Here is a 25,698-nt window from a genome sequence, read left to right on the forward strand (position 1 = left end):
CAATAATGTGTGCAACAAGTATGTATGTAGGTATAAGAAAGTGTAAATATAAGTGCAAGTGTCGCGTATGTGCAAAACCAAAAGAGGTGTTGAAAAGCGAAACAAGTGCGTGCGTGTTAATAATTGTGTAGGAGGAAGTTAGAATTTTTTTGTTTTTTTTTTGTGTGCTGCGATTATCAAAAGCTCATGTGTGAGCTTAAAGTATGTGTAAGTGTCAGTGTAAATATAAGTAAGTGTTTGTGTTAGTTTGTGGTTTTCGAAAAAAAACGAAGGTAAGCGCGAAAGAGAAATAGTGCGAATGAAAGGAAGAAGTCAGTGAATATTTTTTTTTTCTTTTTTTGTTTGCGATGATCGAAAGCTCTTTTGTGTGGAGCAAGTATGCGTAAGTGCAAGTGTTAATGCAAGTGTAAAGTGCGCTGCACAGATCAAGTGAGTGAGTGAGTGAGACGGCGATGTTGGATATTACGCATCGTATATGGAGAAGCAGTAAAGCTGATATCCATGAAGATGGAGCACAACAGTTTTTATATGCAGGTAAGTTTAATTTAGTTTATATCTATTGTTTATGTATTTATCTTTTTTTTTTATTATTTTCAATTGAACTATGTAATTCTTGGTTCTTCCGAAAGAATTAGAATACAAATATTAATTAAATAAAATAATAATGTTGATTTATGCTTTTCTTTTCAGCGAGCATCCAAAGGTAGGTGTCGCGTGAGCAGAAAGATGACATCTTTAAACTTCTTCAAAGTGAGTCCAATCCAGCTTTTGTTTATATATATAAGTGTGTTTATTAATAATAATTGTTTTAGGTGCAACTTTTGTAATAATTTGTACTTGACGTTAATAACGTTATAGTTTTGTTTTTTTTTTAAGTTAGGCAAATCAAGGATTGCTTTATTCAACGATCTTCGGCGAACTACTTCAAATGCAAGTCACAGGCGACTTTCTGCGACGCAGTGGACTGCAAGATAGAATATAAGTCTTCTGATACTAAAATGCAGGTAATTACATTATTCTTGGTTTATTTATTTACTTACGCACTATTGAAACAAATAATAATACTTAATTATTTTCATTTCAGTTGCTGCTATCATAATTAAATGTGTGAGTGAAAATAGCTTGCAGCTGAGATAAGAAGATAAATGCGCTGCAATTGTGTCGCGTGTGTGTGTTAGTGTTAGTAAGTGCAAAACCAAGAGAGGTGTTCGAAAAAAAGAGAAGCAAGTAAGAGCGCGTTAATAATTGCATGTGCATGAGCACAAAAAAGGGGTGACGTCAGTGATTTTTTCTTTTTTTTTTGTGCTGATCGAAAGCTCTTGTGTGTTCAGCAAGTGTGTGTAAGTGCAAGTGTCAGTGTTAACTCAATTGCAAGTGTAAAGTGCTATGCAGAGATAAAGTGAGTGAGTGAGACGGCGATATGAGGTATTCCGCATCAATTATGCCAAAGCTGATATCCATGAAGATGGAGCAGAACAGTTTTAATATGCAAGTAAGTTAAACTCACTATTACAATACATTTTTATGCATATATTTATTTCTTTAGTACAGTGTATTATTAAATATTAGATTTAAATTTGGGAAAATTTTACTTCCTGAAATTAATTATAATTATGTATCTTGTTTCGTTTCAGCGAGCATCCAAAGGTAGGTGTCGCGTGAGCAGAAGGGTACCATCTTTAAACATAAGCAAAGTGAGTCCAATCCATCTTTTCTTTATACATATATGCACATTTATAATAATACATAACTTATGATAGGGGAATAACAATAACTTTCTACAACAGTTTGCATTTGTACTTGAAGTTAATTACGTTATAGCTTTGTTTTTCTGAAGTTAGGTTAACTCAGGATTCCCTCTTTTGATGCATTTGGAAATACTTTGATCAACTCAGCGAAAAACTTTCCGATATGCAGTGGACAGCAAAACGGAATATAAGTCTTCTGCTACGGAAATAAAGGTAATTAAATCATTTTATATTAAAACATTCATTAACAATTTTTTTTTCTTTTCAGCTTCTGCTATAATAGTAATTTTACTTTTTTTTGTGTATGAAAATGATCAAAAGTATTTGTGTTAAAATATTTATAATGTGAATAAAGTAGTTTGCGATATTGTCGATTACGAATCGGTTATGCTGAAGCAGAACAACAAATGTGCTGATTTCCATAAAGATGTAGTCCAATATTTTCAAGTAAGTTGATCTAACATTTGGTATAATAATTGTATTCAATGATATATTTAAATTATATTAAATGCAAATTTATAATAGATTAATTTTCCAATATAAACAATAGCTTATTTCTTTTTTTTTTAGGGCGCATCTCAAGGATAACAACTCTTAACTTTGCAATAAGTGAGTACATTCCACCTGTTGCCTATGTATAAGTATAAGTATAACATTTAAGAAGTTGTAGCAAGTTAAGAGCTTAATAAGCTTATAGTTCAGAGTTTGCACTTTAAATTTATTACGAAACCAGCTGAAAACTGAACTCCCAAGGGATGGCAAACACAAACCAAATATTTGGCCAAACAATTTCCCTAGCTTGCGGTGTCGTTGTGCTATCTCAGATGTTTACAATGCTGTCCTAAGGCCAATGCAGATACGTCCACACACACACACACACACAGACACATTCACACACACACACACACATGTATGCAAGTTCTTAGCCTGACAATCTATCAAAGAGCAGAGAGTTTCCGTTGGCGATAAGCAGCTCTAGTTGTAGTCTGCTTTTTGGCGCCATCTCAACTCTTGGCAATAGTTCAAAGTTCTCGGTGCGGTTGCCGTTGCCATTGCCCTTTTGGCCGGCATCCACTCTATTTTCGGGCATCTACTTTTGCCACTGTTACCAAATTGAATGAAAGCACATTTTGATTGAAAGGAAATTCGACGTCTAACTTGGAGACACCAAGGACTGCGGCCCTGTGTGTGGCATGGCTGCTTTAACAGCCAATGTAGCGTCACCCAGCTGCACCCTCATGGATTTATCAGTCATTGTTGCAAAATTAGTTAAAGGCTGTCCGTCCACCCCCACCCCCCATCCACACCTCCCCCGAACTTTATTTTTACGCCAAGTTGGTCAACAAGTTGCCAAACTATTTGCCAAATAAGTCAAGCTACACAAAAGACAAAAAAAAAGGCCGAGTTTCTCGAGTTGCCTCGACCTAAGACATTGACTGCATTCTTCCACAGAAATTGCTGGTGATGGGGTGAAGTAAATACTTATATAATAGCCACATCTGATGTTAAGTAATCAGTTTGATGTGGACTTAAAATGTTTTCAAGCAGAGTTCACCTTAATGTTGATGAAATGAAAAGAAAAGTTTTACCTTTTTGGAGGCTTTTATTTTTGAGTTGAAGAAGTTTTATTTTTAGCAATATTATTACACGATTGTTTCGGTTATAGAATAATGCATTTCAGCTAAGACTATGCTATTAATTGTATTAGTATAACAATGATTATCATAAACTTTATATCTTTGATATATTTAACTGCAGAATGGAAATATTCAACTTTTGTGCCCATTTTTCTATGTTCGACCTGAAACCTCTCATAATATCCAGCTAAAAGATATACCGAAAAATATGCGATAGTTTTGTCTATAGTTTGAGGTGCGATTTTCTAAGCTTTGACTATGCAAATAACTGGGTGGTAAATATTTATATAAATAGTATATATAGAACTTTTCCGATTTCCGTTTTGATAGTTTTCCGAATTCTTTAGATAATAATTTTTGTAATTTTGAAATTCGGTTGAGCTCTAATTAATATAATTATTTGTTAGAAATATATTTCTTATATAACTGCATCTTAGGTACTTCTTGACATATACATAGCACATACATATAGGTATTTTGAATACATACGATTATAATTTGATTTTATAGTATAATCTTTGATTAGTCGAGTAATTGATACTACTGGAAAGCACATAAAGTTTAGGTGTTTGAAAATAGTTGGTTTCTATTTTTATGTTTAGTACTTCATATTGTATATATATTTTTTTTTAAATATTTCGCGCATTCTCATTCTGCTTCATTCTTAAATGTATCCCTGCAAATTCCCATAAAAATTTATTTGCCAAGTGACCTCGTGAGGTATTTTTTTTCTACTAGTTGAAACACAACAGTTTTTGTCCTCGCTGTGGACTCTAGTTCTTGTTGGTTGTTGTCTTGGCTGTGGCACCCAAGTTGTTACCCGGCTCCTGCAACGGAACCCACTGAGCGGTTGCGTTCTTGGCACGAAACATTTCCTCGAAAAAGATTTTCTCCTCGTGCAGCACATCGGGTGAGTTGCCGATTAATGCCCGACCCAGTATTTCGCTAGAACCTGTATTCGATGAAAAGCTTTAGTCACGACTCAATGCAAAACTTGCGTTCCACTTACCCAAGAGACTGTCATGCACGACTGTGAACTCTAGCAGGCAATTCTTAAGCGTTTCCTTACCCACGTCGAAGGCTAAAGCCTCGTTATAGACTGGATTAACGGTATTACGCTGTACGCCTGTTTTGCGCTTCTTCAACTTTTTGCCACCTGGTCCCAGCAGTGACACTTTGACATACGGATCCGAAGAGTTGCGAGCATCGTCCACAATACGCAGATTTCTGGCCTTAATCAAGACAACCATCAAGCGTTCAGCGGATGGAAGATAAGCCAATGAGACCATTATATCACCCAAGTCTACTTTCATGTCCTGTGCCGATGCTGATGTTAGAGGTGTCCAGAGTTTCAGCTGCTCACTGAGATCCAAATGGGCCAAGTGCAGCTTGGTTCCGCCAATGCAAACGTGTCGTGAATAGGCATCGAAATCGTACAGAAGTATCTCCAAAGTGCGCTTGTCAATCACACCTGCTGTGACCTCAAACACAAAGTGCTCGTCGAAAACTGGAAAGTATAAAAATATGAAATGATTAATATCAGAACAAAAATTACTCTATTAAAAAATTCTTGAATTAAGATAGCAATTTCTTCTTCAAACTTAAAAGAATTTTTCATTTCTATACTAAAATTTGGCTCCTTTCAACTTTAACTTAAATTTATCTCTTTTTTACAATATCCTGTTATATGATCTTATTTAAATGTTAAATTTAAATTTTTCTAGAATTTTCTTTTGCTTCACTTTGTTGGTCTAGATTTTCTTCTTGATGTTCCAAACTTTTTTTTCTGCATCAATTATAAAATCAATTGCTATCTCACCTGGACTGAGTGTCTTCTTGTGTATGCGAGTTTGCCAAAAGTTTTTCTTGTCGGGCAGCAAACGTATCTTAGCATAGGGATCGGCTGTGCCACTGAACTGTCGCGGTTGCAAGTTTTGCGCCTCCAGTAGACGCACATTAAGCAAACCTGCAGCAGGATCGTAGCTTAGAGTCACATGTAAATTACCGCGTACTTCATTAACAACTGCAGAGGGCGAGGAAGATTTAGGCTGTGAGTGCTGCTTAGGGAAATAAATATAAGAAATAATCATTAATCAGTCAAAGCTGTTATCTAAGCAGTAAAATCTCATAAATAAAGTAAAATGTACAATTAAGACTTAGATAAGGTCGTGTAGAATCTTTTCAAAATGTTTTCAAGATTCAAAAATACTTTGAAAATGCTATTCAATTTATTGAAGAGTAAATAGAAAAAAAATGTAGTAGACTAAACTAATTTTAAAAATAAGAAATAATCATTCATTAATCAAAGATGTTTTTTAAGCAGTAAAATCTCATAAGTAAAGTAAAATTAAATAAGGTCGTGAAGAACATTTTCCACATGATTTAAAGATTAAAAAATAATTTGAAAATGCTATAAAAGCCTTAATGAATTTGTATAAAGTAAATATTATGCCGGGATGGTAGTGATTTTTTTTAATTTAATCCCTTATTACTTGAGTTTATTGGAGGCTAACTAAAGACAAAGTAATGAGACTATACTATTTTTTGAGTCTTTACCCTTTTTTATACTGAAAAATAATGCTTTAAATGAAGGAGAATTAGTTGTTATTGTTTAATATAAAATCCCAAAAAAGATAATCTCCCCCATCAAATATAACTTCTGATGACTACAGACCCCAATTTGAAGCCTTAACTACTTACGCTGCGATACAAGGTCATGTCGATTTTGGTGTGATCCAGTTTGGCATTCATCGAGGAGACCCTCGGGCGACCGGGATGCATGGCGAGCACAACATGCTTGTCGGAGCGGGCAATGGGCACCGCCGAGGTTGTGGAGCAGTAGGATAATGTGTTTGACTTGAGGCTGCCAGTGGGCGAAGTGGGTGTGGGGGGTGCCGACTCTTCGGTGGTATTCGAGACCTGCTGTTGGACTGCGGCCGCTGTGTTCGTCACTGTGGATGCGGGCACCCAGAAGGCGGGATCAGCATCCTCGGACTTGAGTGAAGTGGGACTCAAATTGCCGGCATTATTGCTGACCAATTTGCTGCGTGCCACACACTCGTTCACATTGTCCACATTGTAGCCAACGGCACCGGCGACGAGTGCCTCACGGCTGCCAAACAAAATACTTAAGTGTCTTGGCTCTCAAGACAACAAAAATGACGAATCTTACCTCTGTTGCTCCTCATCCTTCTCGCTGGCCGACTCCAAGAGGTTCTGTTCAAACCAATTCAAGCGATAGCGTCTCGAGCATGTCGTATAGAGAGCAGCACCGACCGCCGAGACGACAAGGAATGAGACAGACGCATAGATGCCAATCTGCGTCAACGATATGTCCTCCTCACGTATGACAATATCCATGTCCTGTTGTCGGTTGGTGGTTGGTGGTTGATGGTTGGAGAAGAAGAATGGCAGCAATTAGTCGTTTGTCTTTTGGTTCTTAGCCTGGATAATGAGACCCCAACTCGCAGCCATAAAACTTTCATTATCAGACCAAAACCACATGGGATAAAGCCACCTTATAAATAAATCACAACCGGTTCAGACTTACGTCTACGTCTCTATATATCCTTGACCCAGTCTCCCACCTGTCTCCCCGCTTAGGCTTTGGGTTATTAATTGCGCTGCTAAAGGCGTCATTGTGGCCATGTCGTGACCACAGTCACTGACGCTGCACGTGCTGACAGTTTGGTCCATGTCTGTGTCAGGCTTCTGCCACAAAATTGCCATAAAGGTTGCCGCATAGCAAAAGCAAGGCAAAGCGTGGCAAAGGTATGACAACGAGGTGGAGATGAGGGCTTTTCTCAATTAGGCTGGCCAAATAAGGAGGCCTAAGTTCAACTTGGCCAAGAAAGTGCGAGTGTTTTGCTGTGAAATTGTAGCACAACCCTTTCCAAGACGGCTCCTTAAACACCAAATTTATTGCCATCTTGTTAATTAATTAGTACTTTGAAGCTACCTTTTGCGATGCGTTTTGCTTTTTCGCCTTTTTCGTGGCACCCTATAGACTTAGAAATATGTAAAGAAGGTATATTGAATAGGCAATTGAGCCAGCTTATGAAAACTCAAGAGTTCATTTTGTTTGCTTTACAAATCGTATTTTAATTTATAATTAGTTTGAAGAATTTCCGTTAAGGTTGTTTACATTCGATTAGTCATTAGGTAGCTAAATCTTTCGATGGGATATTTTAATGAAACCCATTTCATGTTGCTATAAGCTCCTCTATCTTCCCGCTAAGGATGTTTATAATCGATTAGGTAACTGAATATTTCAATGGAATATTTTAATACTATCCAGAATTTCCTCAGCCTTTTACTTCTCCAGGATATCTTGCAGTTCAACATTCTTTTGCTTAATTATTTTGTTTTGTGCTACTCCCCATTCAGCAATTTTTGCAATTTGTTTTCAGTTTATTATTTATTTACGCAAACTTTTTGTATGGGGTTTCTACTTTTACGGCAATTGAATGAAGTGTGCTCCCTTTTGCCCTTCTCCGCTGTCTGTCTTACTCCCACATACTCTCTTTCTCCCACCGGGGATGTGTATAAAAATAGAAGTGTAAGCGAAAACAGTAGTTAGAGCCTGAAAGGAATACATACTATATTAAAATACTGAGGAATGTGCAATGTTCATTTCATTGTTCGGGTCTCGTCTAAATGATTTATAAGCCTTTGTGCAACTGGGTTTGGGGGGGACAGGAAAAGTTCTTCTCCGCATGATTCATGGCATTCCTCGAAATGAGAATATTATTTAAAATGCAGACAACCCGAAAAGCTGAAAACTGAAAACTGAAAAGTCAGCAATTTAATTAGATGCTTCTTTCCCAGCTCTAACATGAATACAAAATTGTGTTTTTCCCAACTTTAAGGTTCACTGAGATTTCCCAAGCCTACATTGGGCTTAAGTTTATTAACAAATCAATCAACCCTCGCTATATAAATCTCATGGTAAACCAATCATGTCAAATTGAGTCAGATCGTAGGCGGCTTTATAAATCGATGTCAGTTTTTTTCTTCTTTTTTTTTGCGACTCATACCTTATGCATGTGTCAGATTTTCAGTCTGTGACTCGACATGTGACAAAGAGGGGAAAAGAGAACGTGCGGCTTTAATGTATTTTAGAGCCTTTTAACACCGACTGCGGCTTTGTCTCTCTCTCTCTCTCTGTCTTTTCACGTTTTTATTATTATATATTTATTGTTTGATTGCGAGGTTGTCGTGTGTGCATACATTGAGAGCACAATTTATGACAGTTGCCATAAATTCTCATACTGCGAAACTCCGACTGAACATCGCTTGGCTGTCTGTCGTCTGATTGCGGTTTTGGCCAACTGGCTGTATAAACAATTTTCGGTCGTTTTATCGTATTTTCACTTTTCGCCAACCAACCGCAATGCCACAAAGATAAGCGATCCAACTATTTCCGTTAATGGTGGCAAAAAGGGGGGCAAAAAAGAATGAAAATGCTGCGCAGCAAAGTCAAGGGCATTCAGCCATTTGGTGTCGACTCATTCACTTGCCTCTCGCCTGTTGCCTGTTAGCTGTTGCCTGTCATCGTCGTCGCTTTCTGTACTTTAATATATTGACACAGCGACTAAAATTAATTTTATCTAATCGATGAGGCAACAGGGGCCAACTCAACTCAACTCAACATCGACTCGACGCGACTCGACTCGATTCGCGCTTCGTTTCATTTTATTTGATATCTGGTCGCTTCGCACCGCCACGTGCCACATATAACGGCATTATTTTGTTGTGATTTTCATTCACTTCGCCTGGCAATTTCATGCCAACTTTGCTTTATTTCCTCATTATTTTAAAGAAAATACTTGCACATTTCACATAAAGACAACATGAATTTCCCCAATGGCAAACGACTTCAAATTGCACAATTACGGCAAATTATGTTCATTAGTCTAATGAAGTATTTGTCACACACACAAAGTATCACCCATGACCACGCCCACACCAACGTGAACGACAACGCCAACGCCCATGCTCACATTGTCAACAGGAACAAAGGCAGGACGACGATGGACAAGAGACAAGACATCGTGTCTGGACTAAGGGGACTGCAAGTCAGTCTCGACTTGTTTTTGTTGCAGCAAGTCTTTAGGTTAATTGAATTTTAATAAAATGAAAAACAATAATATTAAAATTCATTATTTTAAAGCTTTTGTTCTGACTAGCATAACAAGTTGTTATGCATCAGCTTATAATGAATGTGGGAATTTCTTTGCTCGCAAATATCTGATTTAATTAAAATTATAATTCTCATTATAACTTTTTTATCAGCACAAAAGTTTTGTTTTCGCTGCTCATACATCGCTAGTTTGCAGATGGCTTGAAGTTATTTTATGCTCTTCTTGTTTAATACGCCATGTTTTTAATGAAAAGGATTCCGATGCAACAACTCATCATTGTGATTTATTTATTATTCATTGTGATTTATTATTTATTTATCTGTTATTTAAATGTGCTCATCTTTTATGTAGTAGCCCAAGTTTATTCTCCCAACTCGAGTAACACATTTTCCAGCTTGTTTCGTCGAACGCATTGTCATAATTAGATTACCACATTGTGTCCAAGTTGTGCAGGCGCCGCAGGAGTAGAATAACATCCTGCATAACATTGCTTACGTATTTTTTACACACGTTACCCATAGTGTAGGTAGATGGGTATTTAACTTTGTAACAGGCAGAAGGCGGTATTTTAGACCGCTTAGGGAAATATAAAATCTTGATGTCCGTCTGTCTGTCTGTCCTTCCGTATAAACACCTAGATCTCAGCGACTATAAGAAATGGAGATATAATTTGTTTTTGACAGCACTTGTTATGTTTGCATGCAGATCAAGTTTGCTTCCGAAAATCGGAAAAATACGAACAACAAGCGAAATTTCAAAGCTAGAGTCACCAATTTTGGTAAATACAACGCAGTATAGTATTTATGATTCCTGAGAAGTTTTTTACGATTGAATACAAGTTGTAGAAGTTATTCAAGAATAGCTGGTATATTTTGCAGTATTAATAAAGTACTATATGAATATACCAAATAAAGCCTTTGGTATGTTGTGATATTTTTTTGGTATATTTACTATTTTAAAAATATGGTTATATTGAAAATGTGTTGGGAATATCTCACAGTTTACCACACTCGACTTGGTATATTAATTCGGTATATTATATTTTAAAAATATGGTTTTATTAAAATTGGGTAGCGGGTATCTCTCGGTCGAGCACACTTGACTTTACCTGTCTTACTTATTTTTGTTCTGTATCTGCGTAGGCGAGTAAGTAAGTGTGTGTGTGTGTGTGGGAGGGGGTGTGTTGTGTTTTGTGTGTTGCCTTGCCGCCGGAAGACATTGTGTGGTAAAATGCTTTATAAATGCCGTCAACTGTGGGTGCAAAAGTGTGAAGGCTGTGAAGAGCGTTTGACTTGCTTGGCTGCTCTCTTGTGGTTCTTTTTAGGAATCACACAAATCCCTCGAAAAAAAAAAGTATGCAAGAATATTATACGCACTTATTTATAAATATAGCAGATGTTAAGTATACGCCAAAGTGGCTGGAAACGAAAGCTTAACACACTTGCTGATGAGTGATTTTGTGCGAGATAAACAATTTGTAATGCTTATATAATGATATAGTCTAGCTGGTAAGTATCAACACATCAGTCGAGTCAAAACATCATCATTATTATCACGGTCAACCTCAACTCTTGTGTGTGGACATTGTGTATGTTTGTATGTGTTTGACATTGTTGTCTGTCGTTCACTGTCTCATTATTCGAGTTGATTGCTGCCGCCATTGGCGTTGACTTTTGCTCCATTGTCCTCCTTTGCATCATGCCAAATAGCAAACAGCATCAACAACTGAGAGATTGAGCGATTGAGATATTGAGCAATAGACCAGAGATACAATTAGCAGTCAATGAATATTTATGGCTTGGGCTGTCAGCAAGTTTTCTCGGACTCCGCCGCCCGAAGTGTCATAAGCAGTTAATGCTCCATGGAGATTTGCCCAAGAATTCCAACTCTCAAACTCTATCCTTAATCAGCTCACAAACAGAGTTCGTTCTCGTCTAATTTCCTGCATAATTAGGCTGCTGCTGCTGCTTAGAAATGCTTGTGATTGACAGGCAACAAACTATGCTACAACTCGGTATGATGTCGAAAATTTCTTATTCGATTCGAAGTGGAATTAATTTTCGTTTGCTGGCTAAAGAAAACTCCAGGGAAAATAAGCACAAAACTATACTATAAAAAAATGCTTTGCTCTCTGTCTCTTTATCAATAATAAATGCTCAGTCTACTGGCAAATGTATTTTGGGGAAGTCGTTTTATTCTTTGTCACAAGAGACGCTCGTGTTTGGATTTTAAAATGTTTTTTGGCCAATAACAACATGCTTTTTGTCAAACTTTTATTCGTATCGATTTGCGCAGAAAAAGATTAGAACTTATTTTATTTGAGGAGCGAAACGAAATAAGAGACAAGAGCGATTCCAGTGAAAATGCGAGAAATGCGGCCAATGAAAATAGAATATCCTATTAAAATCAAACAACCATATGTCAACATAGTAAGAGACCATTAAGCAATCGAACCCAAAAACCAAAAAAACAAAAAAAAGGAAGCAAGCATATAAACTTGTGTCTTGATGGCCAAGATAAACAACAATTTAATAATGTGACCCCAACACACACACATGCACGCGCACACAACGACAACGGAAGGAAGCATAAAAATCAACAAAAAAAATATGATCATTAAAGCGGCAATATGCCCGAGACACTTGTTGTTTGCTCACAGTTCACAAGAAGGGAAAATAATAAGTGCGATATTAATACAGAGCAGCACAAAAGGAGGATGAAGGAGAGAGAGAGAGAGAGAGGGAGGGAGGACACAACACACTCATCATCAAGCCCAAAAGGCCAAAGTGGCAGCTGCTGTTGTGGCACCCGCCCTGCCAATAACTCAGCATGTCAACAAACATTGAGAACTTGTCGTTGTCGTCGTTGTTGTCGTTGTTGCCCCTTTGTTGTTGCCCCCTATTGCCCCATTTGGTGCTGCCATTTTATTGGCGTCACGCCCCAGGCCATCAATGCGGCTGACTGGCTGGCTTTCTGCTCTTTGTACCTCCCTCGAAAAGCTGTCTTGTGGTGTGTTTTGCATTAAAAGTGCATTAATCTTGGACACGTGATAAATATTCATGGTCTTTATATATTTTTTTTAGCAAAGCTTTTTAACATGCAATTTTAAAATGCAGCCTTCGCTTCGCACCGTCTGATTGCTTCAACATTGTGCATAGTTGGTCCATCTGTTCGTCTGCTTCATACATACATATATATTTTTTGTATGTAAGTGTGTCGGTTAAGGTCGGGGTCGAGTGTTTCAAGGGCGTGTCCGTGTTTGAGTGGCCTATGAAGGCAAACAGAAAGTAGAGCTCTGTCCGATTCACTGAGCATTCTCGCTAGGGTTAAACAACCTGAGGCCAGGTTACTTTTTCAACACAAATCTCAGCTACTGAAAATCCCCACCACTTTCACCCACACACCACACACACACACCCACCACTCACCACACACACACACACACTCACAACCTCCACACATACTCGCACTCAAACTGCGGTAAATTGAAACGGCATTGCAAAGCAGGGCTTAAGGACTTTCCCAGTGTAAGAGGCTGCAAAATACAAATGCGAAGCTGAATGGAAAGCGAGCGTATGTTCGGAGATGAGGGATAAGAAAAAACAAGGAACAATGTATGCGATGCCACGATGCCACATTATTAAATTAAAATGTATTTCTGTCGGGGGAATTTATGAATTTTTGGCGTATATGTACTTTGTTTGGTGTTAGTCGACCACAACCCACGTTGCGTATGCGCGATGCCAGAGCATGAATCTGTAATCAACTGATAAATATTCAATTAATTCAGGATATTGGCGCACAATGCAAAACAGTGCCAAAGGTGCAATTTATATTGATTATAAGCGACTCGTTTTCAATTAATTGCAATTCATATTTAATGAACCGAAAACGTTGTTAGCCTCTGTTGTTAATCCGACTATTTCCCATTCGCACTCACACGTATGAAGAGATTAATTGTGCGCCCTGTCTAGCAAAGCAATTTGGGGACAATTTATGTGGAAATAAACAAAAGAAATGTGCTGCCATATTTTAGTGCTATCATTTTCAATTTTCTTTGTGTAAACCCGTCATAAATTTCAATTTTAAACCCCACGTTTAAATTATTTGCTTAGGCATTTGCACTTACCCTTTTTTTTTGTGTTTTCTGTTGTTTTTGCGTTTCACACACACGAGTTGAGCGGAGTATGCGAACAATTTATTGTCTTTGACTCGCTTACACGCAATAATTCGCAACAATATGTTGACTTATCCTTGCGCTCTACGTGTCGTATGCGCAATATGCTCTAAAAGCACTCGCACAGCCGCGGCATTCCGAGTGTGTGTGTGTGTGCGTGGAGTGCAGTTCAGCGTTTAAAAAGCAATTTCCTTATTAATGTGCTTTCATGAAATTTTAATTCTATTTGCTCAGCCGAGCAGCGAACACTCTCTTTTAAGCGATTTCGACAAATAATCTATATATACTTGTATTCAAATGTTTATGGTTTAACACTGTTGCGCCTCTTCAGTGGCAAAACGGAAGGCAGACAGAAGACAGCAGGCAGCAGCAGCAGCAGCAACAACTTGGTCGACGCGTTGCTCAAACTCGACTGTGTTGTTTTTCGCCAAAAATTACACGCAGTTGCCGTTGTCGTGTTCACTCACACACACGCACTCACACACACTGACGCTGACGCTCACAGAAACTCAAACACAGTTACCCAAACTTAGTTAGAAAGTTTGCATCCTAAAGTGCGCGCTAACTTTTTGCATCGTTGTAGACCATTAAAATCATTTGTTTTACTGTGAAAACTTTGCATGTTTCTGTCAATTTTGATTTTATCATTTCCATTTTCCTTTCATATTATTATTAAATAAAATTTCGTTATAAAACCGGCATTTCTTTTCGGACAACTAACTGCAACGATTACTTTGACTGTTTCAAAGTTGTCGAAAGCTTCTGGTACAAGCAACAGCTGTCTCGTTATGGAAAAAGCTCGCTCACGGCCTTACAAATTGTTGCTCAATGTCAAAGCTTGAAAGCTCACGAAACTCAACTTTTATGGCTACAGTTACTTTTGGCGTTGCCACAAAGTTGCAAAAAGGTTTTTTTTTAATTTTGAAATACAAATTATACTCATTGTTTTTAACTTATTTAAAAGTTATTTTTCCAATATGAATAGGCAAAATCACTAATAATAAATAAATAATAATTAAATGTAGAAATTGTAAAAATAATAATAATTCATTTTCGTACTACACTTCACATGTTTATTTACAATTTGTTTATATTCTATGCCATGAACTTGAATGTGCTTTGTCATTTAATCTCATAATAATTCAAGCTGAAAACAAATTGTTATTGCTATTGATAAGGTGTAGGGCTAGGTGAACTAAAAATAATAAAAATACAATGAGTTGGCAAATAATGAGGGATTTCCTAAGGAAAAGAAAACAGCGCAATCTATATTAAAAGTTCAGCATAAATTAAAAACATATGTGTTATTCAGCCTGGCAATTTGATTCCATATACTCATCTTGCAATTTTTTTGCTACGTTTGCTTTGCATTATCTCAAGTTCAACTATGAAATATGATATGATAGTGGCTGGCTAGTGACAACCTCGCAAGTCAAAGTCAACACGCGTAACCCACTTATATAATACAATTTATACGTTATATCTTACAATCCACTCTTAGTACTTTCGATGCCATTCTGTGGTTTTTTCGTGGTCTGAACTTAGATGAGGTTTTGATCTTAACACTGACTTACATAACTGATGAACATATTAAATTACTAGAGCTCTTAAAATACGTCAACATTTTGGAATTTCGCACTCACGTTTATATTTTGTTGATTCAATAATATTATTGTCGGCATTTGAATCAATATTATTTGTTTAGTCTCTGTTTAATTGCGCATTCAAATTTGATAGTCATGCACTTCAACAAAAATATTTTCATTTCTTATTGAATTTATATCTTCAGCTGTGCTTTTGCAATCTTTTTACATATTTTGACAACAACAGAAAAACAATAAACTTCACCTGCTTCATTAAATGCAAAATCATTTGAATTAATTAGGCTAATCTTAGAAAGGTGAAATAAAAACGTTTTGCCATCTGTTGACGATTCTTTGCTAATTTTAAAAGTGTATATATTGTGTCTATTTTTAATAATCCCATTCAACTTTTACTTTGAATATGTTGCATATAAAACGGCATAAATTATATAAGAAAAAACTCAGATTATTAATCACACGATTGCACATTATATTCATAAATTGTTTTAAAGCGCGTCAATTGGTGAGGCCAATTAATCAATTGCAATAACCGATAAGAGTTGAAGGTGCTTTGACGTTTAACATTGAACAAAGATCGACAAATCGAAATGTTTCATACAATGTGCAAACAAAAATAGTTTATTTATAGAAATGTTTAGCTTTATTTCATTTCCCTTTCAACGTCAGCCGCAGAGGAAGAGAATGCTCTGACAATTATTGACAGGTAAATAAAATTTAAATGATTTCAAGTTGCGTTAATTAAATCTTGGTTCTTGTTATTATTATTTTATTGAAATTTAAATTACATTTTAATGAGCCAAGTATTGTGTTATTGATATTAATTTAATATAAATAAAAATTATATCTGCTCAACTTGGAGAAAAACTTTTATTTCTTCACAACCTTCTTTCGAATACCATCTTTATTTTGTACTGACTTAAGAGGGTGTTTCTTCTGGATAACTAAATAATAATCTGGTTCAGTCTAACATATGTATATTATAGAGTTTCACTTTTTTTGGTAATATTCCCTTATCTATTACATAATTTAAACGACTTGACGCGCCTTCTACTTTCTCTATCACAATGCTTGATAGAATCACCATGCTCTGAAAATAAGAGTACATCAAAATTGTACAATTCATTGCGTGATGATAAGTGAAACTGATACTTCTCAACATCTCTCTGCACTCAAACGACGTAAAGCGAGTACATTTTGAGATGCAGATTAATCTAAGTAGCTCGCTCCCAGCAGAGAAAGGCTCTTTTTGATTTGATTCAGCAATCTTACGCACCATTACTTTGTACTATTATAGCTGATAATAACACAAGCAAGCTGATTAGAAGCTCAAATTACTGAGAGAGATCGCTTGAGTCGTTGGCGATCTGGAAGCCATATCAGCGCTCTTTTTTCTCAGATTGAGATTCACGTGTCGACACTTATAAAGCGATTACCATTTGTGTCACGACAGACACTCGACTGTGAGTACTCGAATGAGACGCAACTAAAACCGGACTAAAGACTAAAGTATAACTTGCAAAGACTTTGTGACTAGGCCACGCTCCATTTGCCACACACACACACACGAGTGACGTCGCAACGATTACAGAAGCATAAAATAAAACAAAAGTGAAAGTTGACACGTTTTGCGATTGCAAATACAATATTTTACCGGAACTGTAATGACATCGGCATTGACAAATCTGCTGCAATCGCTGCGCATTGGACCGTTGTCCTCAACCAGCAAATCGAACCCGAACGATGTGTTAATCATACCCAAAGTGGAGAAGATGAAATCAAAGACTGAGCTCATTGCGGTGCCTGAAATCACACTGGAGGAGGTTGCCCAACATGACAGCTTCGATGATTGCTGGATTGTCATCTACGATCGCGTCTACGATGTCACACAGTTCCTGCGCGAGCATCCGGGTGGCGATGACGTCATCATGGATCATGCTGGACGTGATGCCACGATCGCCTTCCATGGCACTGGGCACTCTCGACATGCTGTCGAAATGATGCGCCATTATCTGATAGGACAATTGCCGGACATGCAATGCATCTTTAGATCTGGCCAGAACAAGGTTCTCTCCTCGGGCATACCAGATTGATTGATCAGCTGTTGTGGCTGTAAACATTTCCTCGCCGCCGTCCGATCTATGTGTTTTTTGTTTTGATTCCTATTTATTTAGCGTATAGTTGACTTAAGCTTTCGTATTTGTAATCTGTGTGTACTGTCTGTTTTTCATGAGCCCTTTTCATGCTCAGTTAACATCAGTTCGATTACCTCTCTATATATACTACAGAGCTTTCGTATAGTCGCCATTATTCACTTAGCTTGTAGATAACCCAGCTTTTGTACTTAAGTGCTATTGCTCCGAAATTAAATGTCTATTATATGAATGCATCAGCAATATTTCTTTTACATTTTTTAAATAATTTTCAGGAAGCAGAAATTAAAAATTCATCAAATCTCTACTCTTAACAACAACTTGATTCTGTCATTATCAAAATCAATATTCATTCTACAATTCCTGAACATTTCTCATCCAATTTAATATTCATTCTTTTATTCCTGATCATTTCTCACAGTACAACTCAATTGTACAAATCATGCACTACGTCGTGAACTTATTCTCAAATTTGTCCTAAATTCTTAATCACCATGAACATGAGGCAACATTTTTGGAATTGATTATTTCCTTGACCTTTTGTGATACTCTGTAGAATTCTTAGACGCATGTGGCAAGATTTATGATGAAGTTTCGGAACTGAAAAATTTCCCAAATTTCTAGTCTCTTATCAGCAACCACGTCATGAAACTGATGAAACCTTACTCTTGAATTTCTACAGATTACTATGTCTTTTTTCGCCTTGAGAAACACATGATTAATAATTCATAATCATAGTTTTTGAATACTACATTTTATGTTCATTTGAACTTGACTTTCTTCTTCTTTTCTTTAAAGCAATCTAAACATTTTGCATAATATAAGTATTAGGCTGATAGCGTAGCAAATAAATCTAATTTTAATATTCAATATACGTATATAATAATTATGTTCAATTACGATTTTCTGTCAATACTACGTCGTAGTTTAATCTGAAAGCGTGCCCCAAATTGCACATAGTGAAAACATTAACACAGATTCTCGATCGCAACTTTTCCCTGACCTTAAAATAAAAGTTCTCATTTGATTGTGAATGGGATGTCAAAAGTGTAGAAAAACTAGAAAAATGCGGCGCATTCTTTTTGATTTATTCTGCATTGGAATTTAAATTTGTATTTTATATATTCCCTTTCATTTTCCTTTTTAAATACTTTGCTTATTCTGCGTCATTTTTGGGGCACAATATTTTCAACTTTACTGAAATTGTTATCGCAATACTCAGATTATAAAAGTCACAAAATTTCAAATTAGTTTTGTTCGTTTTATTACTCGTACTGATTATATTCGACTTAGAACTAAGTATGCAGACATTATGGGAAATGCGCAAAAGAAATGCTTATAAAAGAACTAAATATCACTTAACAGATTCTCAACCTCAATCATGACTAGTACACAAATACTTTGGCTCTTCAAATTGACTTCTTAAACATTATGTGCGTATTGCTTCACTCAATTGCTTATCATATCCCCAAAAGGGGGACAATTCGCTTATTTAGCTGTTGCTGCTGGTGGGCGGATCGTTGTGAGGTCCTTGCAGCAAGGCCTGCAACTTGGCGGCGGCCGGGAAAGCCCCCAAATCCAAAGGAGCAGCTCCCGTGGTGCTTTGTATATAAGCAAGGAGTCTGGAAGGAAGAGAATTTAAAATTTATTAATAAACTTAATATTTTCAAATATATTCCAACTCTACTCACCGGCGCAGTTCCTCGAGGGCATTCTGCTGCATTAGTATGTAGTTTTTGGCCAGCAGCAAGGTGGCAATCTTCGACAGTTTACGCACCGAGGGAGAATGCGCATAAGGAATCACACTGTAAAGAGAATTATAAAGGATTGACTTAATGCTTACAAATTTTGATAAACCTCTCTCTAACCTGCGCAACTCATCCAGCGCATCGTTTAAATCGTGCATTCTTCTGCGCTCCCGGGCATTAATGTTCAGTCGCACCGTCTTTCCTTGACGGTTCTTTTGCTTGCCCCCATTCGCTCCACTTCCTCCTGGGCCACCGCTTGACACACTGGCCATGGCTGCGGTGGTGGTGCCACCGCTAATTGCCGCAATCGCTGCTGCCGTCGGACTTAAAGGCTTCTCGGGTGCACTTGGTCCCGGCTTGTTCTCATCCGTTGGCGGTTGGCTGCTCATCCCCAGTCCCTGGGCATAGAAGCCTCCAAGTCCCACCGAGCCCAGAGGTGTGCGTCTCCCCGGGACGCTTTGCGGCGGACTTGCTGTGGGTGCTGGATGTCCGTGAGTGCCCAGCATATTGGCCGTGGGCGGAATGGGCATATGGCCATGGCCTGGCAACCCTGGAAATCCGAAAGCCAGATTCGATGGATCCATTTTGAGACCAAAAGAAATTCTGCAAAATAAAATTCGCACTAAATTGAAAGGCTGAGCACAAAAGATGCGTAATGCGTAGGGTTGTCGTGCGTACAGCAGCAATGAGTAAACAGGGTTGTCAACACATGCGCACAGTACACAGCGCCAGCTAGCGGCCAATTGTAGAAGCTTCTATTTGCACAAAGCTGCACACAGATGGCGCTTTAACTATGTGCAAAGATCCAGCTTATTTAACACGGTTTTTTTTATATACAAACAATAATTACGAATTACTTTAATATTTGATTTTACTTGTTAAGTATGCACTTAATTTTTAATATTCATTTCAACTTTTTATATTATGGTTTTATGCCGGATTTGCTGCACACACTTTAAGGATTATTTATTTAAATTAACCACAAATCACAATACAATAAGTGAACCCAATGGTTTTTGCGGCAGAGCCAGAAGATATTTATACAAATATGTATAGCTTTATATATGCAATATTAAAACGTTACGCACCACAAAAATTAAAATGCGGCTGTTGTTGCCGCTGCCGTTGCTGCTGTGGCAAGATTCGAGTTCGTTGCGCGAGTGTGAGATTCAGTTGGCAGGACGAGGCCCAAAAACAACAACACAAAAAAAAAACAACACAACACTGAGAACAACGGCGTTGCGACCGCGATTTTGTGGTGTACTCAACGTATAACGATTTTCCGATTTTAATGCTGCTGATGCTGCTGCCACAGCCTCTGCCAATGCTGATGCTGCCACTGCCACTGTTGTCGTTGCTCCTGCTTGTGCTGCTGCCGCTGCTGTTGTTGCCACCGACGACGACGCAGCCGATTATAATTTTTGCCGTTGCCGTTGCCTTTGCCGCCACCGCTTGCTGGTGTTAATCTCGGCAGTGAAAGAATATTACGAGGCACTCACTATACACACACTCACACAATCACAAATGAATAAGTGTGTCTGTGTGTGTGTGAATGTGTGTCGCCTAGCCTGGCGTTGACGTTGGTGGTTGACGTTTAGTGGTTGTCCTTATACTCTTAATGCACAGCCTCCATGTCCATACCAATACCAACCAAGGCAACACACACACACACACACACACACACACACACTTACGCACACTGTGAAAGCACTATGAATCACTGGCCGTAGCACTTTTAATGCCCAAAATAAAAACCAAAGAAAAGAATCATTCATTCCTGTTGTGGCAACGTTTTTATCGCCTAGCTCTCGCTCTCGGTCTCTCTCTCTTCATCTCTATCGCTCTTCATCGCTCTCTCTTTATCGCTGCCTCCCCCTTTTGCCCTTTGGCTTTACAACCCTGCGCTACGTTTTGTCTCTGATTTCAATTTCCATTGAAACTGAATCTAATCACATGCTCACTGCCGTCGCCGCCTGCTCCTGCTGCTGCTGCTGATCCTAGTTTTGCTTGCTTGCTTAGTCCCTTTCTGGCTGCAACAACAACAATAACAACTCTCCACGGTGGACAATGCGAAATCCCCCCGAAACCACCCCTCAACTCAATCTATCGTCCTTTTCAGGGGGGGTTGAACGATGCTCATGCATCATAATACATTCGAAATTTCTACTACATCTGCATGTAGTTTGATATATGTGCGGGTTTCTCGCTTCCTCTATGTGTGTGTCTGTATGTGTATGTGTGTGTCTGTATGTCTATGTGTGTGTATGTGTGTGGCTGTGTGTGGCTGTGTGTCTGTGTGTGTGTCTGAGTGTGTGTCTATGTTTGGTTGCCTGGAAATTATGGTATGGCATTGTTCAGAGTTGGAACAATGCCATAAATGGCACATGCCAAATATTTTTTCGTTAAATTTTTTTCGGGCCAGTGTTGTGCAGCTTCACAATCTGTGCATGAACGCAGCACGAGCTCAACATTTGATTTCCTCAACAATTCGCATTCAAAATTCAGTTGTTGAGCTGAATACAACATGTCTCTCTGCTGAGATGCAGGCGAAAATAATGAAAGTAACATTTTTAGCAAATATGGAAATAGAAACTACGCAGATTTCATAATTTCTAAAGAATATTTGTTTTTTTTTTACATAGAAACTCCGCAGTTTTTATAATTTGTATATTAGGACAACTAAATAATAGCGAGTTTAAAATAATTCTACATCATTTCGTAAAAACTTATTCTAAATAAAGAGTTTATCAAGCTTCAGCTGGGTGATCAGTTGGACAGCGTAAATGTGCCAGCTGATTATATCCAACTTAATAATAGTTTATTATTCTTAAAATTATTTTTTTTTTTTAATGTTACCCAAAATTTCATTGAACTTATGATTAGAAAAGTGTTAAATTTCATATTACACAAATTAAAGGTTTTCACAATAAATATTTAAGGAATTGACAAAAATCAAAGATATGATAAACGAATTCATAAGTAAATATTTATTTTTTTTTATAAATTAGACAGGGCTTTGATACATGATAAATTGTTGTTAATATTGTTTTTTGTTTTTTTTTAATATTAAAATTTCATGTTTACAGCATACAATCGTATTTTTTTAAATCGCTACTTAGAAGTGGAAACACTTGTAAAATCGCAAGTAAATTGCTTCTAAAATCGCATATTTTATAAAAATTTAATATATAATTACTCAAAAGTAAAAGTACTTATAAATTTCTTTATATCATTTTTCTTAATTTAATATATAATTATTTCAAAAAATTAATATATAACTATTAAAAAGTAAAAAAAATTTTAAATTTCATTATAATTTGTTTTTATAACATCTTATATAAAGTTAAAAAGTATCAAGAATTTGCAACCAAAGCACTTTACTTTTATCGTATTTTTAATAATAGTTTATTACTGCAAATGTGGTTGGTTAATGGGCCCAGCATTAAAGTGTGTGCTACATAAAATGCCCATTAACCTTGGGCTTTACTCCTTTAGAGGACCCCAAAAGAAACCATTTATTAACAGCTGCTGCCCGCGGGCTGGATGAATGTAAGTCAAACTATGAGTACGGGACAGGCCTAATGATTTAGCGCATAATAAATTCCACAGGAACAATATACATAAAATGTATATATACTTCTTTTTTTTTCAATATTAAAGCTGCTGCCGCTGAGTGTAAAGAATTATTGTGTCAGATGTTCTTGGGCCTGGCGAACCGTCTGTTATTATATTTTCCCAAAAACGAGAACCGAGAAGCGAATCGCGAGAAACAAGAGCCGAATGCTTCTTCTCTGGGTTGTGCACCCTACGCGTTTCAATTCTGGACAGCCCTCGGGGCAATGCGCCATTTGTGCATTGCATTGTGTGCAGTACACGTAATTGCAGATGTGTTCTCCATCTCCCTCTCTCTCTCCACTTGCTGTCTCACTCTCTCGGTATTCGGTTTGCAATTGTTCCGTGGACTAATTCAGTTTTTATGCTGCATTTACATTGCAATTTACAATTTCCACCCTGTGATGGGTCGGAATTAAATGTTTGCTTTATACTTTATACATTTCATCAATACACACATACATATATAGATTCTACTATATATACTCTGCAGTATATAAATATATTGTAATTTTGGGACTGTGTTCTGGTTCGGGTTTTGCTTTCTCTCTGCGCTATGTCCATGAGGAATTTCATTATAATTTACATAATTTATGCACGACCGTGATTTGCATAATTAAGATCTGTACATTTGTTGTCGAGAGCGCAACGCATCGCGTTTTGCTGTCCAGTCATCATTAGCATTACACTATCTCTCTCTCTCTCTCTCTCTCTCTCGCTCTCTGCCTACCAATAGGATACTATTTTATTTCGTTTTTTCCTTGGCAAGCATATAATTACGAATGCAAAAAGCCAAAACCTCAATTTAAAACTTGGTCCGACCACAGAAAAGATGTCGATTTTGGTCCTTTTGTGGCTCCTGCGTGGTCCTTTCCTGGTTGATTCGTCATTTGCTTTGGGGAGCAGAAATTGCACTCCATGGTGCCATGTGAATCAATCATTAGCATTTTATTGTTGAAACCCCAAATTGGCACGTTTCGAAAGGTTTCGACTTCACTCTCTATCGCTCTCTTTCGCTCTGCCCACTGGGCTTTATGGCTTTCTAACCTTATTATCGATGACTTTATTGGCTACCCTATATCAATATTTATGGCCGACACTGTGAACAGTCGCGTCTAATGATTCCCGTGTGTATCATTTGCAAGGTATCCTGAAGTACACTCCATTCAGTTGAGTTTTCAATGATTAGCCAACCCCAGTTGTTGTTGTTGCAGCTCTTTATCATATTGTAGTTGTTGTTGCTGTTGTTATTTGCTGTGTTTTATTGCAACAACAAAAATGTGTCAATTGCACGCTGGGGAAATCGTTGGGCTCTTCAAAATACGAGTCTGTATTTATATTTATAGCTCATTTCCTGTGCTAAGCTCTCTACTATGATTGTGTATAAGCATGAGTACGTGTGTGAGTGTGTGTGTGTGCCTATCTGTGTGTATGCGTGTATGTGTGTTCGAGTGTTGTGCGTATCTTGGCAATTGGCAAAAGTTTTCAAACGCGAAACTTTGACCATTTCGTCTAAGACGTTTCGTGCGTCAGCAGCTTAAGTAGCAGCATTAATTGGATTAACGGGCAGGGAAAGTACTTTTGCCTAGCACTGTTGTTATTACAGTAAAACATGTTTACAACCTACAATCTATATGCAATTGTCTTTCTTTTATTTATGAAATTTATGACCTTGTTACGTGTGTTTTATGGCCAAACATTTTAGGTGCTCTTCGATATCAAGCAAAGTTTACAATTTCATAATAAATGAGCAGAAAAGGTTGTTAGTTTAACAAACTTTGGAGAAACTAAAGATTTTAATACAAGAACATTTATGTTTATTTTAGTTGGAAAGAGTTTTTGCAATATTCTTTTTTCTCATCTTTTATTTACAATCTGTCTGTTTAAACAATAAGTAAATTGTACAATTAATATTAAATTAACAGGAATATCAATGAGTCCTGCTGCTATTTTATATAACATCTTTTCAGTTGGTTGGATTTACATATCTATCGGGGAGATCAAGTATTTGATATTTTTGCAATGTGAAATATTTTTGTAAAATGCAATATTATTGTCAAGTTAAATGAGTCTTTTATTGAGAAATTTTATAAAAGTAGAGTTATACTTGGGGAATACAGTCATATTGTTATTGTATTGTTAGTCTTTATAATTATTATATTAGAATTATTCCTTTAATTGATTAAATATATAAATATAATATGAAAATATATATATAAATTATATGTTGTTATCAAAGGTTTATTGTAATAGTCATAAAAGCAAATGTTACTTTCCTTATGACCTTTTTTTTTAAATGATTTGACAGTGACTCCTTTTCTAAAATAAAGCCAATTTGAATTCAAGAATCTTTTAATATCCAAATACTAAAAATAATGTTAGTTTTTTATAGACGCTATATATTTTGATAAATTTTGAACTCTATGGTATATTTTGAACATTACAGTACTGCATTTATATACCTAAAATAGCAGTTGGTATATTTTTAGTATTTTTGTGGTATATTTTATAATTAATACCGCACTGTTTTGCTTTCATATGAGTTTTCGAATATCTTAAATATTTATTTTTCAAAGTTTGATATTATTACATTATAATTATTTTATAATTTCCTGCTGAATGTTGTCTATAATATCCATCACATTAAGAAATACAGTTAGCTAGCAATAATTGCAATATTTAGCTGGAATCATTTGTACCCTCTTTTAACAATTTTCTCATACTTATCCTAGATCAAGATTTGAGTAATTACGGTGAGTTTGCAATGAAAAGATTGAGCTAGTTGACAGTCTTGGCAACCCTTGCTCTCGATGTATAATTAATATGGTAGTTAGGCCATCTAAATGGGTTGTGTGTCACATACATTCATTTAGAACTGC

At 36.9% G+C, this 25,698-nt stretch overlaps 3 protein-coding genes across 3 annotated transcripts; 1 reads left to right on the forward strand and 2 right to left on the reverse strand.

Annotated features, from left to right (window-relative positions):
- Positions 1–3,351: 3,351 nt before the first annotated feature.
- LOC133850151 (synaptotagmin-1) lies at positions 3,352–14,123 on the reverse strand. Its single transcript, XM_062286146.1, has 6 exons — positions 13,658–14,123; positions 6,558–6,748; positions 6,086–6,497; positions 5,205–5,442; positions 4,395–4,892; positions 3,352–4,337 (listed from the first exon to the last, which is right to left on the reverse strand). The coding sequence occupies exons 2-6, from the start codon at positions 6,743–6,745 to the stop codon at positions 4,159–4,161; spliced, it is 1,515 nt and encodes a 504-aa protein (XP_062142130.1). The 5' UTR covers positions 6,746–6,748; positions 13,658–14,123; the 3' UTR covers positions 3,352–4,158.
- A 2,622-nt stretch (positions 14,124–16,745) lies between these two features.
- LOC133850033 (uncharacterized) lies at positions 16,746–17,704 on the forward strand. The gene has a single exon (XM_062285990.1). The coding sequence runs from the start codon at positions 16,971–16,973 to the stop codon at positions 17,397–17,399; it is 429 nt and encodes a 142-aa protein (XP_062141974.1). The 5' UTR covers positions 16,746–16,970; the 3' UTR covers positions 17,400–17,704.
- LOC133850032 (class E basic helix-loop-helix protein 22) lies at positions 17,472–20,609 on the reverse strand. The gene is made up of 4 exons (XM_062285989.1): positions 20,296–20,609; positions 19,328–19,810; positions 19,151–19,264; positions 17,472–19,081 (listed from the first exon to the last, which is right to left on the reverse strand). The coding sequence occupies exons 2-4, from the start codon at positions 19,789–19,791 to the stop codon at positions 18,952–18,954; spliced, it is 708 nt and encodes a 235-aa protein (XP_062141973.1). The 5' UTR covers positions 19,792–19,810; positions 20,296–20,609; the 3' UTR covers positions 17,472–18,951.
- Positions 20,610–25,698: the final 5,089 nt, after the last annotated feature.

The sequence above is a fragment of the Drosophila sulfurigaster genome, chromosome 2L (genome assembly GCF_023558435.1).
Source record: "Drosophila sulfurigaster albostrigata strain 15112-1811.04 chromosome 2L, ASM2355843v2, whole genome shotgun sequence".
Taxonomy (NCBI): Eukaryota; Metazoa; Arthropoda; class Insecta; order Diptera; family Drosophilidae; genus Drosophila; species Drosophila sulfurigaster.

What these genes read in the sequence shown, in the direction of transcription:
- LOC133850151 (XM_062286146.1), bottom strand. Translation starts at nt 6,745, where the DNA reads ATGGATATTGTCATACGTGAGGAGGACATATCGTTGACGCAGATTGGC. An exon ending in AAGGATGAGGAGCAACAGAG is followed by an intron (nt 6,498 to 6,557) that starts GTAAGATTCGTC and finishes TTTGTTTGGCAG; the next exon opens with CCGTGAGGCACTCGTCGCCG. An exon ending in ACATGACCTTGTATCGCAGC is followed by an intron (nt 5,443 to 6,085) that starts GTAAGTAGTTAA and finishes TTCCCTAAGCAG; the next exon opens with CACTCACAGCCTAAATCTTC.
- LOC133850033 (XM_062285990.1), top strand. Translation starts at nt 16,971, where the DNA reads ATGACATCGGCATTGACAAATCTGCTGCAATCGCTGCGCATTGGACCG.
- LOC133850032 (XM_062285989.1), bottom strand. Translation starts at nt 19,791, where the DNA reads ATGGATCCATCGAATCTGGCTTTCGGATTTCCAGGGTTGCCAGGCCAT. An exon ending in GCGCTGGATGAGTTGCGCAG is followed by an intron (nt 19,265 to 19,327) that starts GTTAGAGAGAGG and finishes TTCTCTTTACAG; the next exon opens with TGTGATTCCTTATGCGCATT. An exon ending in GCCCTCGAGGAACTGCGCCG is followed by an intron (nt 19,082 to 19,150) that starts GTGAGTAGAGTT and finishes TCTTCCTTCCAG; the next exon opens with ACTCCTTGCTTATATACAAA.